The sequence below is a fragment of the Coregonus lavaretus genome (genome assembly GCF_964263955.1).
Source record: "Coregonus lavaretus genome assembly, chromosome: 10".
NCBI classification, from domain to species: domain Eukaryota; kingdom Metazoa; phylum Chordata; class Actinopteri; order Salmoniformes; family Salmonidae; genus Coregonus; species Coregonus lavaretus.
The window spans coordinates 1,901,758-1,923,128 of NC_139997.1; the positions used below are offsets into that span (position 1 = coordinate 1,901,758).

The 21,371-nt window shown below is 43.0% G+C and overlaps 2 protein-coding genes across 2 annotated transcripts in view; one reads left to right on the forward strand and one right to left on the reverse strand.

Annotated features, from left to right (window-relative positions):
• The window catches only part of LOC311136531 (FSD1-like protein), a 66,502-nt gene extending 53,313 nt beyond the window's left edge, over window positions 1-13,189 (reverse strand). The window contains exons 1-2 of the mRNA XM_084170693.1: window positions 13,101-13,189; window positions 123-218 (exon numbers count right to left, since the gene is read on the reverse strand). Coding sequence (XP_084026819.1) covers window positions 123-218; window positions 13,101-13,115 — 111 coding nt within the window. The 5' untranslated portion in view covers window positions 13,116-13,189. The remainder of the gene's footprint in view (window positions 1-122; window positions 219-13,100) is intronic.
• Window positions 13,190-13,415: 226 nt separating this feature from the next.
• The window catches only part of LOC311135792 (intraflagellar transport protein 74 homolog), a 60,202-nt gene continuing 52,246 nt past the window's right edge, over window positions 13,416-21,371 (forward strand). Inside the window, exons 1-8 of the mRNA XM_084169834.1 lie at window positions 13,416-13,545; window positions 13,767-13,920; window positions 16,047-16,182; window positions 19,501-19,549; window positions 19,651-19,749; window positions 20,303-20,363; window positions 20,472-20,531; window positions 20,645-20,706. Coding sequence (XP_084025960.1) covers window positions 13,801-13,920; window positions 16,047-16,182; window positions 19,501-19,549; window positions 19,651-19,749; window positions 20,303-20,363; window positions 20,472-20,531; window positions 20,645-20,706 — 587 coding nt within the window. The 5' untranslated portion in view covers window positions 13,416-13,545; window positions 13,767-13,800. The remainder of the gene's footprint in view (window positions 13,546-13,766; window positions 13,921-16,046; window positions 16,183-19,500; window positions 19,550-19,650; window positions 19,750-20,302; window positions 20,364-20,471; window positions 20,532-20,644; window positions 20,707-21,371) is intronic.

Below are 21,371 nucleotides of genomic sequence, written 5' to 3' on the forward strand. Positions count from 1 at the left end.
AGATTGATTAACATGGCATATTTGGTCAATGGAAATTACTGTACAAGATTGTAATATCAAGATTATTATTGCTGTATGATATGTTTAATGTAATTGACTGACTGTTATTATGTATGTCTTACCTGGACACCAGCCAGAGAGTGACTAAGTGTTTCCATGAAGTTATGGAGCTCCTCATTTTTATTGGCCAATGTGGATATTATTCTTTGCAGGGCCTCCTGCAACACAGAACAACATTTAAAAAAAATCATCCATTTATAAAAAATACATGTAATTTATATAGTGCTGTTCATTACACAGGAATGTCAAAGCTCTACATAGAATATAGGGGGTGTTTCTCAATATGCATAGCTAGCCAGCTAGTTAAACAGGCAAAAATGACCTAAAACTAATGTTATGCAAGGTAGATGTAAATTCTTCGTGGGTAGCTAGCTAGCTAACAATTATTTGTGGCTCTCTGGCTAGCTAACAGTAGTAGCTAGCCAGTTAGCTCTATTATTATCTATGCACACTACAGTGGGTAAACATGCCAAAATGAACACAGCATGTATTTATCAATGTATCAAGATTAGGGCTGTCACGGTGACCGTATTACCGCCACACCGGCAGTCACCAGTCATGACCGCAGTCAAACTCTACGTGACCGTTTAGTCACGGTAATTAGGCTTAATAATAATAATAATAATAATAATAATAATAATAATATGCCATTTAGCAGACGCTTTTATCCAAAGCGACTTACAGTCGTGCGTGCATATATTTTGTGTGTATGGGTGGTCCCGGGGATCGAACCCACTACCATTGGCGTTACAAGCGCCGTGCTCTACCAGCTGAGCTCTAGAGGACCACTTGGCTTCTCCAAGCTCTGATGCTGCTGATGGTCATGAATGTAAAAACAGAAATAAAAAAACCTTGACTAACTGGTGCCCCCGCACAATGACTCTGTACAAAGCTGTCATCAAGGCAAAGGGTGGCTATTTGAAGAATCTCACATATATTTTGATTTGTTTAAAACTTTTTTGTTTACAACATGATTCCATGTGTTATTTCATAGTTTTGATGTCTTCACTATTATTCTACAATGTAGAAAATAGTAAAAGTAAAGTAAAATCCTTGAATGAGTAGGTGTGTCCAAACGTTTGACTGGTAGTGTATATGTGTAAAGTCTTGGTGAACTGTCTTGTTGCTGTGGGCAGAGCGCTAACTGTCTTGGTTCTGTGGGCAGAGCGCTAAACTGTCTTGGTTCTGTGGGCAGAGCGCTAAACTGTCTTGTTGCTGTGGGCAGAGCGCTAAACTGTCTTGGTTCTGTGGGCAGAGCTCTAAACTGTCTTGGTTCTGTGGGCAGAGCGCTAAACTGTCTTGTTGCTGTGGGCAGAGCGCTAAACTGTCTTGGTTCTGTGGGCAGAGCTCTAAACTGTCTTGGTTCTGTGGGCAGAGCGCTAAACTGTCTTGTTGCTGTGGGCAGAGCGCTAAACTGTCTTGGTTCTGTGTGCAGAGCTCTAAACTGTCTTGTTGCTGTGGGCAGAGCGCTAACTGTCTTGGTTCTGTGGGCAGAGCGCTAAACTGTCTTGGTTCTGTGGGCAGAGCGCTAAACTGTCTTGTTGCTGTGGGCAGAGCGCTAAACTGTCTTGGTTCTGTGTGCAGAGCTCTAAACTGTCTTGTTGCTGTGGGCAGAGCGCTAACTGTCTTGGTTCTGTGGGCAGAGCGCTAAACTGTCTTGGTTCTGTGGGCAGAGCGCTAACTGTCTTGGTTCTGTGGGCAGAGCGCTAAACTGTCTTGGTGCTGTGGGCAGAGCGCTAAACTGTCTTGGTTCTGTGGGCAGAGCTCTAAACTGTCTTGGTTCTGTGGGCAGAGCGCTAAACTGTCTTGTTGCTGTGGGCAGAGCGCTAAACTGTCTTGGTTCTGTGTGCAGAGCTCTAAACTGTCTTGTTGCTGTGGGCAGAGCGCTAACTGTCTTGGTTCTGTGGGCAGAGCGCTAAACTGTCTTGGTTCTGTGGGCAGAGCGCTAAACTGTCTTGTTGCTGTGGGCAGAGCGCTAAACTGTCTTGGTTCTGTGTGCAGAGCTCTAAACTGTCTTGTTGCTGTGGGCAGAGCGCTAACTGTCTTGGTTCTGTGGGCAGAGCGCTAAACTGTCTTGGTTCTGTGGGCAGAGCGCTAACTGTCTTGGTTCTGTGGGCAGAGCGCTAAACTGTCTTGGTGCTGTGGGCAGAGCGCTAAACTGTCTTGGTTCTGTGGGCAGAGCGCTAAACTGTCTTGGTTCTGTGGGCAGAGCGCTAAACTGTCTTGTTGCTGTGGGCAGAGCGCTAAACTGTCTTGGTGCTGTGGGCAGAGCGCTAAACTGTCTTGGTTCTGTGGGCAGAGCGCTAAACTGTCTTGGTTCTGTGGGCAGAGCGCTAAACTGTCTTGGTTCTGTGGGCAGAGCGCTAAACTGTCTTGGTTCTGTGGGCAGAGCGCTAAACTGTCTTGTTGCTGTGGGCAGAGCGCTAAACTGTCTTGTTGCTGTGGGCAGAGCGCTAAACTGTCTTGTTGCTGTGGGCAGAGCGCTAAACTGCCTTGTTGCTGTGGGCAGAGCGCTAAACTGTCTTGGTTCTGTGGGCAGAGCGCTAAACTGTCTTGTTGCTGTGGGAAGAGCTGTGAATGGCCCATCATCATAAAGGCTAGTTGTGAATGGCCCATCTCCCTAAAGGCTAGTTGTGAATTGTCATCACCCTAAAGGCTAGTTGTGAATGGCCCATCACCCTAAAGGCTAGTTGTGAATGGCCCATCACCCTAAAGAATAGTTGTGAATGGCCCATCACCCTAAAGGCTAGTTGTGAATGCCCATCACCCTAAAGGCTAGTTGTGAATGGCCCATCACCCTAAAGGCTAGTTGTGAATGGCCCATCACCCTAAAGGCTAGTTGTGAATGGCCCATCACCCTAAAGGCTAGTTGTGAATGGCCCATCAACCTAAAGGCTAGTTGTGAATGGCCCATCAACCTAAAGGCTAGTTGTGAATGGCCCATCTCCCTAAAGGCTAGTTGTGAATGGCCCATCACCCTAAAGGCTAGTTGTGAATGGCCCATCACCCTAAAGGCTAGTTGTGAATGGTCCATCACCATAAAGACTAGTTGTGAATGGCCCATCACCCTAAAGGCTAGTTGTGAATGGCCCATCACCCTAAAGGCTAGTTGTGAATGGCCCATCACCCTAAAGGCTAGTTGTGAATGGCCCATCACCCTAAAGGCTAGTTGTGAATGGCCCATCACCCTAAAGGCTAGTTGTGAATGGCCCATCACCCTAAAGGCTAGTTGTGAATGGCCCATCACCCTAAAGGCTAGTTGTGAATGGCCCATCAACCTAAAGGCTAGTTGTGAATGGCCCATCAACCTAAAGGCTAGTTGTGAATGGCCCATCAACCTAAAGGCTAGTTGTGAATGGCCCATCACACTAAAGGCTAGTTGTGAATGGCCCATCACCCTAAAGGCTAGTTGTGAATGGCCCATCACCCTAAAGGCTAGTTGTGAATGGCCCATCACCCTAAAGACTAGTTGTGAATGGCCCATGCTGAAACGTCACAACTGCTCTACTGTCTACTTGGACTCCCTGGGAATGGAAATGTAACATGGCCTTTCTACTGTCTCTAGGTGGATGGGTATCTGGCACCAACACAGCGCCTGGCTGCGTCCAAATGGCCCCCTATTCCCTATATAGTGCACTACTTTTGATCAGGGCCCATAAGGCTGAAGTAGAGCAATATTTGGGACGTAGCCTTGCCATCTCTTCCCCAACAGTAGAGTTTTGTATTTATTAAGGATACTCTTCCTGGGGTCCAAACAAATCCTAATGAAACAGTACATCATACAACATATTATTACACCACTACTCTACCAATACATACTGTATCTACAATACAACATATTATTACACCACTACTCTACCAATACATACTGTATCTACAATACAACACATTATTACACCACTACTCTACCAATACATACTGTATCTACAATACAACACATTATTACACCACTATTCTACCAATACATACTGTATCTACAATACAACACATTATTACACCACTATTCTACCAATACATACTGTATCTACAACACATTATTACACCACTCCTCTACCAATACATACTGTATCTACAACACATTATTACACCACTCCTCTACCAATACATACTGTATCTACAACACATTATTACACCACTCCTCTACCAATACATACTGTATCTACAACACATTATTACACCACTCCTCTACCAATACATACTGTATCTACAACACATTATTACACCACTCCTCTACCAATACATACTGTATCTACAACACATTATTACACCACTCCTCTACCAATACATACTGTATCTACAACACATTATTACACCACTCCTCTACCAATACATACTGTATCTACAACACATTATTACACCACTCCTCTACCAATACATACTGTATCTACAACACATTATTACACCACTACTCTACCAATACATAATGTATCTACAACACATTATTACACCACTCCTCTACCAATACATAATGTATCTACAACACATTATTACACCACTCCTCTACCAATACATACTGTATCTACAACACATTATTACACCACTCCTCTACCAATACATACTGTATCTACAACACATTATTACACCACTCCTCTACCAATACATAATGTATCTACAACACATTATTACACCACTCCTCTACCAATACATACTGTATCTACAACACATTATTACACCACTCCTCTACCAATACATACTGTATCTACAACACATTATTACACCACTCCTCTACCAATACATACTGTATCTACAACACATTATTGCACCAATACATACACACATATATATATATATATATATATAAGTATGTAGACACCCCTTCAAATGAGTGGATTCGGCTATTTTAGCCACACCCGTTGCTGACAGGTGTGTAAAAATCGAGCACACAGCCACGCAATTTACATAGACAAACAGAATGGCCTTACTGAAGAGCTCAGTGGTTTTCAACGTGGCACCGTCATAGGATGCCGCCTTTTCAACAAGTCAGTTCGTCAAATTTCTGCCCTGCTAGAGCTGCCCCAGTCAACTGTAAGTGCTGTTATTGTGAAGTGGAAACGTCTAGGAGCAACAACGGCTCAGCCGCGAAGTGGTAGGCCACACAAGCTCACAGAACGGGACCGCCGAGTGTTGAAGCGCGTAGCGCGTAAAAATCGAATGTCTTCGGATGCAATACTCACTACCGACTTCCAACCTGCCTCTAGAAGCAATGTCAGCACAATAACTGTTCGTTGGGAGGTTCATGAAATTGGTTTCCATGGCCGAGCAGCCGCACCAAGCCTAAGATCACCATGCACAATGCCAAGCGTCGGCTGGAGTGGTGTAAAGCTCGCCGCCATTGGACTCTGGAGCAGTGAAAACGCGTTCTCTGGTGTGATGAATCACGTTTCACCATCTGGCTGTCCGACTGAAGAATCTGGGTTTGGCAGATGCCATGAGAACGCTACCTGCCCCAATGCATAGTGCCAACTGTAAAGTTTGGTGGAGGAGGAATAATGGTCTGGCGCTGTTTTTCATGGTTCGGGCTAGGCCCCTTAGTTCCAGTGGAGGGAAATCTTAACACTACAGCATACAATGACATTCTAGACGATTCTGTGCTTCCAACTTTGTGGCAACAGTTTGGAGAAGGCCCTTTCCTGTTTCAGCATGACAATGCCCCCATGCACAAAGCGAGGTCCTTACAGAAATGGTTTGTCGAGATCGGTGTGGAAGAACTTGACTGGCCTGCACAGAGCCCTGACCTCAACCCCACCAAACACCTTTGGGATTAATTTGAATGCCGACTGCGAGCCAGGCCTAATCGCCCAACATCAGTGCCTGACCTCACTAATGCTTGTGTCTGAATGGAAGCAAGTCCCCGAAGCAATGTTCCAACATCTAGTGGAAAGCCTTCCCAGAAGAGTGGAGGCTGTTATAGCAGCCAAAGGGGGGGACCAACTCCATATTAATGCCCATTATTTTGGAATGAGATGTTTGACGAGCAGGTGTCCACATACACTACATGATCAAAAGTATCTACAATCCAAATTGTATAATACCACAATATTACAACATTACTATGTACATGTGTGTGCGTATGTGTGTGTGCCTGGGTGTGTGTCTCTTCACAGTCCCTGTTGTTCCATAAGGTGTAGTTTTCTGTTTTTTAATCTGATTCTACTGTTCGCTTGAGTTACTTGATGTGGAATAGAGTTCCATGTAGTCATGGCTCTATGTAGTACTGTGCGCCTCCCACATTCTGTTTTGGACTTGGGGACTGTGAAGAGACCCCTGGTGGCATGTCTTGTGGGGTATGCATGGGTGTCTGAGCTGTGTGCTAGCCGTTTAAACAGACAGCTCGGTGCTTTCAACATGTCAATACCTCTCACAAATACAAGTAGTGATGCAGTCAATCTCTCCTCTACTTTGAGCCAGGAGAGATTGACATGCAGAGTTCATGTCAACACATGGAAACAAAGGACCAACACCATGAGTTAAGGTTATACCCTTCTTTAGGACCCCGTCTCCCTCCTGTCAATTACATTAGTGTACAGTGTCAATATTGCCTACAGTACTGACTACAGTACTGACTACAGTATTGACTACAGCACTGACTACAGTACTGACTACAGTACTGACTACAGCACTGACTACAGTACTGACTACAGCACTGACTACAGTACTGACTACAGTACTGACTACAGTATTGACTACAGTACTGACTACAGTACCGACTACAGTATTGACTACAGTACTGACTACAGTACTGACTACAGTAACTGAGAGGACCCAGATGGAAATGAAGATGCAGGTTTGTTCACATTGTTTCAGAGTTGGGACAAGGTTTATACAACCCTCACTGTTGGAAATCAAATGCTAAGCTAGAAGCAAGAATAAATACATTTTTAAATGTCTTATTGCTTTATAACATTGGTCGCATGTTGTGTTTGCCCGTTAGCCCAGGTCTTTGGAATATAGCCCAGGGTTTGCAACGCCAGGGTTGTGGGTTCGATTCCCACGGGGGGGCCAGTATGAAAAATAAAAAATAATGTATGCACTCACTAACTGTAAGTCGCTCTGGATAAGAGCGTCTGCTAAATGACTAAAATGTAAATGTGAATGTTAACAAATGCTTGTGTGACCCGTCTAGCCTGGGAGTAAGAACAATGCAGTGTGAAAAGGCCTATTGTGTTCTATCCTCAATAATTGTTATGAATTGTTCTCTGTTCATTAGTAACTCATGTTGTAGCGTACATGATGCTTGCTGACCTCTATGTTGTACACTAGAAAGTATGAAAAAGCCCAATTTACTGGAGATTTGGTAAAGGTTTGTACTACAGTAGTTCCAATTTAATACCATCAAGATGGATTTGCTTTGGATTGGTATTTGATTGAGCATCAGGTAACATTTTCTGAAAAAGATAACACCTAAATACCAGGCTATACATTGAACAGGACAAACATATAAACACCTAAATACCAGGCTATACATTGAACAGGACAAACATAACACCTAAATACCAGGCTATACATTGAACAGGACAAACATATAACACCTAAATACCAGGCTATACATTGAACAGGACAAACATAACACCTAAATACCAGGCTATACATTGAACAGGACAAACATAACACCTAAATACCAGGCTATACATTGAACAGGACAAACATAACACCTAAATACCAGGCTATACATTGAACAGGACAAACATAACACCTAAATACCAGGCTATACATTGAACAGGACAAACATAACACCTAAATACCAGGCTATACATTGAACAGGACAAACATAACACCTAAATACCAGGCTATACATTGAACAGGACAAACAGAATCATAGATATAAAAGAACCCACTGACTCCAAGGAGCCATTGCCTCAGTTCCGTTTCCAACTACAGTACTTTCAGATATCCACTGTACAATAAGATATACATTATACACCGAGTGTACAAAACATTAAGAACACCTGCTCTTTCCATGACATAGACTGATCAGGTGAATCCAGGTGAAAGCTATGATCCCTTATTGATGTCACTTGTTAATTCCACTTTAATCAGGGTAGGTGAAGGGGAGGAGACGGGTTAAAGAAGGATTTTTAAGCCTTGAGACAACTGAGACATGGATTGTGTATGTGTGCCATTCAGAGGGTGAATGGGCAAGACAAAATATTTAAGTGCCTTTGAACGGCGTATGGAAGTAGGTGCCAGGCGCACCGGTTTGAGTGTGTCAAGAACTGCAACGCTGCTGGGTGTTTCACCCCCAACAGTTTCCCGTGTGTGTCAAGAATGGTCCACCACCCAAAGGTGGCACAACTGTGGAACGCATTGGAGTCAACATGGGCCAGCATCCCTGTGGAACGCTTTCGACACCTTGTAGAGTCCAATGCCCCGACGAATTGAGGCTGTTCTGAGGGCAAAAGGGGGGTGCAACTCAATATTAGGAAGGTGTTCATAATGTTTTGTCCACTCAGTGTAGATAGAGTACTGTGTATGTGTATTGTCTTGGACAGTGTACAGAAATGTTTGTGTTTCTGTATGTTCCTCTATATCCTGTGAATGTTGACAGATGTCTGTTAGTTCCCGGGGGGGGACCGACCGGCCGAACGCGCGACCGTGCAACTGAGCAACACAACACGATTAGGCAGATTGGAGGATTGGGCTTCACTTCTATTTAAAGCTGCTGCATGACACCACCGACAGATTATTGAAAGAATATATATAACGTGCACACGGGTCAATATCTTCATGTTTTCTGATCTGACCTCTGCTATAGACCCCATCCCCTGGTCCCTAACCCCTAGGCACTAAGTAGACCTGAGAGGATATGACAGTTGGGGCAGTACAGTAGGACTTTCTCTGTGCCCCCTGAGAGGATATGACAGTTGGGGCAGTACAGTAGGACTTTCTCTGTGCCCTCTGAGAGGATATGACAGTTGGGGCAGTACAGTAGGACTTTCTCTGTGCCCTCTGAGAGGATATGACAGTTGGGGCAGTACAGTAGGACTTTCTCTGTGCCCTCTGAGAGGATATGACAGTTGGGGCAGTACAGTAGGACTTTCTCTGTGCCCCCTGAGAGGATATGACAGTTGGGGCAGTACAGTAGGACTTTCTCTGTGTCCCCTGAGAGGATATGACAGTTGGGGCAGTACAGTAGGACTTTCTCTGTGCCCCCTGAGAGGATATGACAGTTGGGGCAGTACAGTAGGACTTTCTCTGTGCCCCCTGAGAGGATATGACAGTTGGGGCAGTACAGTAGGACTTTCTCTGTGCCCCCTGAGAGGATATGACAGTTGGGGCAGTACAGTAGGACTTTCTCTGTGCCCCCTGAGAGGATATGACAGTTGGGGCAGTACAGTAGGACTTTCTCTGTGCCCCCTGAGAGGATATGACAGTTGGGGCAGTACAGTAGGACTTTCTCTGTGCCCCCTGAGAGGATATGACAGTTGGGGCAGTACAGTAGGACTTTCTCTGTGCCCTCTGAGAGGATATGACAGTTGGGGCAGTACAGTAGGACTTTCTCTGTGCCCCCTGAGAGGATATGACAGTTGGGGCAGTACAGTAGGACTTTCTCTGTGCCCCCTGAGAGGATATGACAGTTGGGGCAGTACAGTAGGACTTTCTCTGTGCCCCCTGAGAGGATATGACAGTTGGGGCAGTACAGTAGGACTTTCTCTGTGCCCCCTGAGAGGATATGACAGTTGGGGCAGTACAGTAGGACTTTCTCTGTGCCCCCTGAGAGGATATGACAGTTGGGGCAGTACAGTAGGACTTTCTCTGTGCCCTCTGAGAGGATATGACAGTTGGGGCAGTACAGTAGGACTTTCTCTGTGCCCTCTGAGAGGATATGACAGTTGGGGCAGTACAGTAGGACTTTCTCTGTGCCCTCTGAGAGGATATGACAGTTGGGGCAGTACAGTAGGACTTTCTCTGTGCCCCCTGAGAGGATATGACAGTTGGGGCAGTACAGTAGGACTTTCTCTGTGCCCCCTGAGAGGATATGACAGTTGGGGCAGTACAGTAGGACTTTCTCTGTGCCCTCTGAGAGGATATGACAGTTGGGGCAGTACAGTAGGACTTTCTCTGTGCCCTCTGAGAGGATATGACAGTTGGGGCAGTACAGTAGGACTTTCTCTGTGCCCCCTGAGAGGATATGACAGTTGGGGCAGTACAGTAGGACTTTCTCTGTGCCCTCTGAGAGGATATGACAGTTGGGGCAGTACAGTAGGACTTTCTCTGTGCCCCCTGAGAGGATATGACAGTTGGGGCAGTACAGTAGGACTTTCTCTGTGCCCTCTGAGAGGATAGGTGTAATGTTCCCCATATTGTTTAAAGTTAGGCTATAGCCTACCCATCCAACCCACCCGATAGATAACCCCATGCTAATTGACAACAACAAACTCAGTGAGATGAACATGAGGTTCCATAACCATGTTGTAGCAGAAGCTTGTAGGCCTCCACATAACATTTGACATTTTAGTCATTTTAGCAGACGCTCTTATCCAGAGCGACTTACAGGAGCAATTAGGGTTAAGTGCCTTGCTCATGGGCACATCGACTGATTTTTCACCTAGTCGGCTCGGGGATTAGAACCAGCGACCTTTCGGTTACTGGCACAACGCTCTTACCCACTAAGCTACCTGCCGCAGCAGATCAGCGTCAGCTACAAAGGGAGGGGGTTTAACAGGACTTAAAGCCTACTCCTCTCAACAGGCTATTACACAGTAGAGATACACAGCAAACCCCTCTGCGGTCGTTCCCCTGGGCTGTGTCCCAAATGCCACCCTATCTATTCCGTATATATAGTGCACTATTTTTCACCCTTAGCCCAATAGTAGTTTGAGGAACTTCAAAAAAAAGTTTTTAAAAAAATGTATTGATCTTTTCCTAAATTTAGAAAATAAATTCAATGGAAGAACAACATCCAGTAAGCTATGGAGGGTCCTTTGGAGGAAGGATGTTTGACGTGTAAGCTCTAAAGCAGATTGGCTCTAAAAAGAGCAGGATCTGCAGTACTTAGAAACAGTCTACTAGTCGTTTTTATGCTGTAACTAGAAATACTACTCATTTGAGCTGTTGTCACTACCAGTAGTGTTGGACTCGATACTGTAACCACAGCACAGGCCCTTACCTAGGAAACACATGTCAACTCAATGCTGGCCTCGGGCCTATATCTATTTCAGTTGCATTCTGTTCAGCCCAATGGATACTCCACTGTAAAACACGCTCAAACATGGTGAGTTGGTTTAAAAAGTCAAGTGGAAGGAGGGAAAGGTGGTTTGATTCAATTCAAACATCTGAAACTAGAGGTGCATGACTGTATGATAGTCCTTTACTGGACACTACTCTGCAGTGCTCAACTAAACAAAACGTACAAAACATTGATGAACGACTAACTCAAACCCCAGCCAAATCGAACTGTAATGGCTTCTACTGGAGATTGACAATTACTTTTTAAAAATAGTCATTCAAATGGATTAATGTTGTAAAGTCAGAATATGATTGCAAATATAATGTCCGTATGCCTGCCTTCCCATCTGTCTGTCCGTCTGCCTGCCATCCCGTCTGTCTGTTTGTCCGTCTGCCTGCCTTCCCGTCTGTCTGTCTGTCTGTCTGTCCGTCTACCTGCCTGCCTGCCTTCCCGTCTGCCTGTCCGTCTGCCTGCCTTCCCGTCTGTCTGTCTGTCTGTCTGCCTTCCCGTCTGTCTGTCTGTCTGCCTGCCTTCCCGTCTGTCTGTCTGCCTCCCTTCCCGTCTGTCTGTCTGCCTGCCTTCCCGTCTGTCTGTCTGTCTGCCTGCCTTCCCGTATGTCTGCCTGCCTTCCCGTCTGTCTGTCTGTCTGCCTGCCTTCCCGTCTGTCTGCCGTCCCGTCTGTCTGTCTGCCTTCCCGTCTGTCTGTCTGCCTGCCTTCCCGTCTGTCTGTCTGCCTTCCCGTCTGTCTGCCTTCCTGTCTGTCTGTCTGCCTTCCCGTCTGTCTGTCTGAGGTGCTGGCTCCCTACTAGTGCCACTTCCTTCTTGAGTGTCACTGTTCCTTTCAGAATGACGTCACTCCTCTCCTCTCTGACTGAGGGTTATAATAGACCTGTACCACTGGTGTGACCTCTCTCTCTCTCTCTGTCTGTCTGTCTCTCTCTCTCTCTGACTCAGTAATAGACTTAGAATAAGCTTAGATTGACAGCACGTGCTAAAGGCTATATATTCTCCTCCATTTATTCAGTACAAAGGAGAGGTAGCCCTATGGGTCATTTTCCTGTTTGATAGTCACCCCCTAGTAATGCTGATAACAAACAGAAAACAAGGCCAAACGATAAGATCATCCTGTTGCTATAGGCCCTTGACAACAGACTTAAAGCAATGTGTGTGACACTTCATAACAAATATAATGTTTCTTTTTTCATGACTTCAAAAACACGACAAGTCCATGAAAGGCGTGTAACCACAAATATTCACTTTATAATGATATGATGTTTTGTTGTTGTTGCAATAACAGACTGTCTGATCTAAAGTGGCAGACAAATAAACCAATAGCCTATAGGACAGGCAAAGCTGTATAATAAAGAAATGAATGACTTTGACACCTGCTGTGACTGTCAAAACCACAATAGCAAGTAGGAAGTGAATTACTTTACAGAAGTGCACCTCATCATATTCAATAACAAGATCAATGTCAAATGTGTCAAATCATTGATGGGTAGAGGAACTGTCACTGTCACAGGAAAGATGTGTGAATACCAGTCATTGGAGAATACCCATAAGGAGGAAACGTTCGAAAGAAACATTGTATAAGAACATATCTAGTTTCCAAGTCAACAGATTCTTCATAAGCAACAGAGCGAATGTGAACATGTTTCCAGCACTAAAACATCACGCATATTGGTGATAAACAATGACAAAATAACGAAAATAACGGAACGTTGAACTAATGTTGGATTTCCTTTCGATCGTTCATAGCAAGATCGTCTCGTTACATACAACTATCGCTTTGACTAACGGTGCACAGCTGGCATGCACAGCTGACGACTGAATCATCATCGATATCGGTTCATAATACGCCGGGTGCACTTACTTTTTGAGAGTCCATACCGAGGACCGAAACACAAATATAATCAAATCCAATGCATAAGCAGGCAGGCGAAGTTTTCTACACAACCCACTCTCCAAAGAGGAAGACGATTACCCCACTGGATGACGGAGCACAGTGCACGTACATGCGCAGTAGTTTTTTAAACCCTCGCCCTCATACATTAGAGGCAATATACAAAATGTAGACTTGTTGCGCCCTCCACTGGACTGAAGAAGAATGGCTCAGATTTGTTAGTGGTCACGAGGGGCAGGGTTTTGCAGAGGGATTCCACTTCTCAGAGATTTCCCCCAAAGTCTCGCGATAATGGTTGGTTGCTGTGGTAACGTCAAAAGAAGTGTACTGGTAGCTTGCTAGCTACAACAAAAGTACAAACAATCAAATTACAGTCAGTCAGATTGAGCGGTTTGACGCCTATACAAAACACGAGGTAAGTTGGTACACTTATATTAGGCATTTTTGGGCTACCTAGAAATTGCCGAGACAACGGTTTTATTAGCAAACTAGCTAGCAACGTCCAGCTAACATTAGCCTAGCTAGCTAACACGTTTTTACGTTTTTTTAATCAACCTACGTAGGTTTAGTATAGCTTTCCTGACGTTACTCCACCGGGCAGTTGTTTGTCGTTGAACGACTGATTTTCTCCTGTAGGATTTTGTGGAGAGGAGGGAAAACCAGTGAAGAGATGGCGAGCCAGAGGCTACCCTCAGGTAGACCGATGAGTCGGGGGTCTCTAGTACCAGGGACTGGGAGACTTCCAACCGCCGTCAGACCTCCACCCACAGCCATTAGGGTCGGAACTGGGGTAAAGCCAAGTCACAGTTTTGATGTTTTTCTTGCAGATCCCTGACTAACTATCATCACCCTTTACACACCTTCTGTAGCGTATGGACAAACAGTGAAAGTCTGCACACCCCTTGTTATCACATTTCGCTGGCATAAAATTAAATCTAAAAAGGGATTCAATTGACATTTTTCCCCTACTGATCTACACATCCTGCGCCACATTTTCAAAGTAAAAGAAAAAGTATAGAAAGTGTTCTAAAAATATATAAACAAAGATGTCTTGATTGCATATTTCTTCACACCTCAGAGTTAATACTTTGTGCAAGCACCTTTGGCAGAAAATACAGCTGAAAATCACTTTGAAAACGATCCTACCAACTCTGCGCAACATATATCCATTTGTTTTTGTCAGAATTTCTCAAGCTCAGTAAATTTAGTTGAGAATTATTGATGGACACCAATATTCAAACCTTGTCTCTGATTTCTAAGCAGATTTACAGTGCATTCGGAAAATATTCAGACCCCTTGACTTTTCCCACATTTTGTTACATTACAGCCTTATTCTGAAATGGATTAAATAAAACATTTTCCTCATCAATCTACACACAATACCCCATAATGACAAAGCGAAAACAGGTTTTTCAAAATGTACATAAGTATTCAGACCGTTTGCTATGACACTTGAAATTGAGCTCGGGTGTATCCTGTTTCCAATGATCATCCTTGAGATGTTTCTACAACTTGATTGCAGTCCACCTGTGGTAAATTCAATTGATTGGACAGGATTTGGAAAGGCACACACCTGTCTGTATAAGGTCCCACAGTTGACAGTGCATGTCAGAACAAAAACCAAGCCATGAGGTCGAAGGAATTCTCCGTAGAGCTCCGAGACAGGATTGTGTCGAGGCACAGATCTGGGGAAGGGTACCCAAAGAAATGTGCAGCATTGAAGGTCCCCAAGAACACAGTGGCCTCCATCATTCTTCAATGGAAGAAGTTTGGAACCACCAAGACTCTTCCTAGAGCTGAAGCATGGTGGTGGCAGCATCATGCTGTGGGGATGTTTTTCAGCGGCAGTGACTGGGAGACTAGTCAGGATCGAGGGAAAGATGAACAGAGCAAAGTACAGAGAGATCCTTGATGAAAACCTGCTCCAGAGTGCTCACGACCTCAGACTGGGGTGAAGGTTCACCTTCCAACACGACAACGACCCTAAGCACACAGCCAAGACAACGCAGGAGTGGCTTCGGGACAAGTCTCTGAATGTCCTTGAGTGGCCCAGCCAGAGCCCGGACTTGAACCCGATCGAACATCTCTGGAGAGACTTGAAAATAGCTGTGCAGCGACGCTCCACATCCAACCTGACAGAGCATGAGAGGATCTGCAGAGAAGAATGGGAGAAACTCCCCAAATACAGGTGTGCCAAGCTTGTAGCGTCATACCCAAGAAGACTCAAGGCTGTAATCGCTGCCAAAGGTGCTTCAACAAAGTACTGAGTAAATGGTCTGAATACTTCTGTAAATGTGATATTCCCGTTTTTTATTTTTAATACATTTGCAAACATTTCTAAAAACCTGTTTTTGCTTTGTCATTATGGGGTATTGTGTGTAGATTGATGATGGGGGGAAACGATTGAATCCATTTTAGAATAAGGCTGTAACGTAACAATGTGGAAAAAGTCAAGGGGTCTGGATACTTTCCGAATGCACTGTAAGTCAGGACTGAGACTGGACCCCTCAGGAACACTGAATACCTCTTGAAAGCCATTCTGGTGTGTCTTAAGCATTAACATTTAAGTAATTGTCCCGCTGAAAAATACAACTATATCCCAGGGTTAGGTATTCTGGGGCCGGTTGCACTAGTTGGTGTCCGAATTTACACCTGTTGCACCAACCAAAAATACGACTAGTTGGCGTAAGCAATGTGCGTTCATGATTTGATACTTCATAATGATGTTAGCTAGGCAAATCAAATCAAATTTTGCGCCCCCCGTTACTAGGCTGTTACAATCCTTGTGGCAGTTCTAAAGTTTACGACGAGGCATGTTCCATCACTTCGTAAAGCCTTTTCTAGTTTGTTTAAAGTGGAATCTAAGCAGCATTTCTATATTGAATAATGTGTCCTTGTCTTGTGTGTAATGTGTAGATGGTGCCGGGAACTGGGCGTCCTGGAACCAAAGGAGGAGCCCTAGGGACCTCTGGCGTTCTCTCTGCTCAAATCAAAGTGGCCGACCGGCCAGTCACCCAGCAGGGCCTGAGCGGCATGAAGACTGGCATGAAGGGTACAGTAGTACCTGTAATAATAACCTGTAATAATAACCTGTAATAATAACCTGTAGTATTCACCTGTAATAATAACCTGTAATAATAACCTGTAGTATTCACCTGTAATAATAACCTGTAGTATTCACCTGTAATAATAACCTGTAGTATTCACCTGTAATCATAACCTGTAGTATTCACCTGTAATAATAACCTGTAGTATTCACCTGTAATAATAACCTGTAGTATTCACCTGTAGTATTCACCTGTAATAATAACCTGTAGTGTTCACCTGTAATAATAACCTGTAGTGTTCACCTGTAATAATAACCTGTAGTGTTCACCTGTAATAATAACCTGTAGTGTTCAACTGTAATAATAACCTGTAGTGTTCACCTGTAATAATAACCTGTAGTGTTCACCTGTAATAATAACCTGTAGTGTTCACCTGTAATAATAACCTGTAGTATTCACCTGTAATAATAACCTGTAGTATTCACCTGTAATCATAACCTGTAGTATTCACCTGTAATAATAACCTGTAGTATTCACCTGTAATAATAACCTGTAGTATTCACCTGTAATAATAACCTGTAGTATTCACCTGTAATAATAACCTGTAGTATTCACCTGTAATAATAACCTGTAATAATAACCTGTAGTATTCACCTGTGATAATAACCTGTAGTATTCACCTGTGATAATAACCTGTAGTATTCACCTGTAGTAATAACCTGTAGTATTCACCTGTAATAATAACCTGTATTATTCACCTGTAATAATAACCTGTAGTATTCACCTGTAATAATAACCTGTAGTATTCACCTATAATAATAACCTGTAATATTCACATGTAATAATAACCTGTAGTATTCACATGTAATAATAACCTGTAGTATTCACATGTAATAATAACCTAGTATTCACCTGTAATAATAACCTGTAGTATTCACCTATAATAATAACCTGTATTATTCACCTGTAATAATAACCTGTAGTATTCACCTGTAATAATAACCTGTAGTATTCACCTGTAATAATAACCTGTAGTATTCACATGTAATAATAACCTGTAGTATTCACATGTAATAATAACCTGTAGTATTCACATGTAATAATAACCTAGTATTCACCTGTAATAATAACCTGTAGTATTCACCTGTAATAATAACCTGTAGTATTCACCTGTAATAATAACCTGTAGTATTCACCTGTAATAATAACCTGTAGTATTCACCTGTAGTATTCACCTGTAATAATAACCTGTAGTATTCACCTGTAATAATAACCTGTAGTATTCACCTGTAATAATAACCTGTAGTATTTACCTTTAATATTAACCTGTAGTATTTACCTGTAATAATAACCTGTAGTGTTCACCTGTAATAATAACCTGTAGTGTTCACCTGTAATAATAACCTGTAGTGTTCACCTGTAATAATAACCTGTAGTGTTCAACTGTAATAATAACCTGTAGTGTTCACCTGTAATAATAACCTGTAGTGTTCACCTGTAATAATAACCTGTAGTATTCACCTGTAATAATAACCTGTAGTATTCACCTGTAATAATAACCTGTAGTATTCGCCTGTAATAATAACCTGTAGTATTCACCTGTGATAATAACCTGTAGTATTTACCTGTAATAATAACCTGTAGTATTCACCTGTAATAATAACCTGTAATAATAACCTGTAGTGTTCACCTGTAATAATAACCTGTAGTATTCACCTGTAATAATAACCTGTAGTATTCACCTGTAATAATAACCTGTAGTATTCACCTGTAGTATTCACCTGTAATAATAACCTGTAATAATAACCTGTAGTATTCACCTGTAATAATAACCTGTAGTATTCACCTGTAATAATAACCTGTAGTATTCACCTGTAGTATTCACCTGTAATAATAACCTGTAATAGTCACCTGTATTATTCACCTGTATTATTCATCTGTATTATTCACCTGTAGTATTCACCTGTAATAGTCACCTGTATTATTCACCTGTAATAGTCACCTGTAATATTTACCTGTATTATTTGGCTGTATTATTAACCTGTAATAGTCACCTGTATTATTCACCTGTATTGTTCAGCTGTATTATTCACCTATATTATTCACCTGTATTATTCACCTGTAATAGTCACCTGTATTATTCACCTGTAATAGTCACCTATATTATTCACCTGTAATATTTACCTGTATTATTCAGCTGTAATATTTACCTGTATTATTCACCTGTTTTATTCACCTGTAATATTTACCTGTATTATTCAGCTGTAATATTCACCTGTAATAGTCACCTGTATTATTCACCTGTATTATTCACCTGTATTATTCACCTGTAATAGTCACTTGTATTATTCAGCTGTAATATTCACCTGTATTATTCACCTGTATTATTCAGCTGTAATATTTACCTGTATTATTCACCTGTAATATTTACCTGTATTATTCAGCTGTAATATTCTCCTGTAATAGTTACCTGTATTATTCACCTGTATTATACACCTGTATTATTCACCTGTATTATTCAGCTGTAATATTCTCCTGTATTATTTACCTGTATTATTCACCTGTAATATACACTGAGTGGACAGAACATTATATTGGATTGCACCCCCTTTTGCCCTCAGAACAGCCTCAATTCGTCAGGGCATCGACTCTACATGTTGTCGAAAGCGTTCCACAGGGATGCTGACTCATGTTGACTAAAAGATGTTCCCACAGTTGTGTCAAGTTGGCTGGATGTCCTTTGATACACGGGAAACTGTTGAGTGTGAAAAACCCAGCAACGTTGCAGTTCTTGACACACAAACCGCTGCGCCTGGCACCTACTACCATACCCCGTTCAAAGGCACTTAAATCTTCTGTCTTGCCCATTCACCCTCTGAATGGCACACATACACAATCCATGTCTCAGTTGTCTCAAGGCTTTAAAATCCTTCTTTAACCTGTCTCCTCCCCTTCATGTACACTGATTGAAGTGGAATTAACAAGTGACATCAATAAGGGATCATAGCTTTCACCTGGACTCAGACATCAATAAGGGATCTTAGCTTTCACCTGGACTCACCTGATCAGTCTATGTCATGGAAAGAGCAGGTGTTCTTAATGTTTTGTACACTCATTGTATTCACCAGTCAAATCTGTCCTCAGACATCACTCCCCAAAATATGTTCTTCACTCCCTCTCTGTTAAAATATATACATTCAACTGTTTAGGACCTCCATATAAAACACAACTTAATGAGGTGATTTTGGTATCGGAAGTTGTATTGCACACTAATTATTTTCTGTCTGTCTGTCATGACGTGAGATTTCTCTCTTATTTTCCAGGACCTCAGAGGCAGATTCTGGATAAATCCTACTACCTTGGCCTCCTCAGGTAAGGCATAGCAGAACATGTAGCTCCAGGCGGTCTATACTGTATCTTCCTGTGCTTATCTGTTCACAACAGTGAACATGGTCTTCAATGTATCTCAACAGGAGTAAGATCAATGAACTGACGACAGAGACCAGCAAACTGCAGAAGGAGATCGACAACTTCAATCAGGAGAACTCTGTTTACCTCTCCTATGAGAAAAGGTAAGGTCATTGGCTAGGAAATACATAGTGAACAAATAGGCTTTCAGTAGTTTTTTTATAGACAACTCAGAGACACTTTTAGTTTTTTATCATCAATTGGTTCTCATGTTCTCATCATCCAAGGTGTATGTGGGCTCCCGAGTGGCGCAGTGGTCTAAGGAACTGCATCTCAGTGCTTGAGGCGTCACTACAGACCCCCTGGTTCGATTCCAGGCTGTATCACAACCGGGCCGTGATTGGGAGTCCCATAGGGCGGCGCACAATTGGCCCAGCGTCGTCCGGGTTTGGCCGGTGTAGACCGTCATTGTAAATAAGAATTTGTTCTTAATAATAATAATATGCCATTTAGCAGACGCTTTTATCCAAAGCGGCATACATTTTTTATGTATGGGTGTATCCCGGGGATTGAACCCACTACCCTGGCGTTACAAGCGCCATGCTCTACCAATTGAGCTACAGAGGACCACTTAACTGACTTGCCTAGTTAAATAAAGGTTAAATAAATAACAAATGTGGATGGTCTCTAATGGTCCGGTTGTTTTATCCCCTGCAGAGCAGAAGGACTTGCTGGTGAACTGAAGGATTTACAGGGACAGCTGGCAGATTACAATATGGTAAGGGACATATGAAGAAGATATTATATTATTATTAACTACGAGTTGATGAGTTATATGGATCACATTAGGATGTACTAATACCGCTGTTACCTTTTTGAATTTCAGCTAGTTGACAAGTTGAACACCAACACTGAGATGGAGGAAGTCATAAATGACTTCAATATGGTGATTAGTTTTGATCATTTAGCGCACTGTTTTGTACATTCATTATCTACAAGATAGGATACGTTTATTCATTCAGTCCTAACCCTAACTGTTTGCACACTATGTTTGTGTAGCTGAAAGCACAGAACGACAGAGAGGCTCAAAGCATGGATGTCATATTCACAGAAAGACGGGAGTAAGTACTCAAATATTTATTTAATATGACAAAACGTTGACTACCTACACCAGGGGTCTCCAACACTACCTACACCAGGGGTCTCCAACACTACCTACACCAGGGGTCTCCAACACTACCTACACCAGGGGTCTCCAACACTACCTACACCAGGGGACTCCAACACTACCTACACCAGGGGTCTCCAACACTACCTACACCAGGGGTCTCCAACCTTTCTACCTACACCAGGGGTCTCCAACACTACCTACACCAGGGGTCTCCAACCTTTCTACCTACACCAGGGGTCTCCAACACTACCTACACCAGGGGTCTCCAACACTACCTACACCAGGGGTCTCCAACCTTTTCTAGCGTGAGAGCTACTCATTATTTTCTAGCTTTTTCAAGTAGTAACATTGTTCTCTTAATAATAATAATAATAATAATATGCCATTTAGCAGACGCTTTTATCCAAAGCGACTTACAGTCATGCGTGCATACATTTTTACGTATGGGTGGTCCCGGGGATCGAACCCACTACCCTTGGCGTTACAAGCGCCGTGCTCTACCAGCTAAGCTACAGAGGACCTCTTCTCCTCTCCCCTGCCACTCTTCCCCGTGTCCTTAGTGTACAAGAGAAAGTACTGTTTTCTGTCAATATACCTGGTACAGTAATGGTTAAT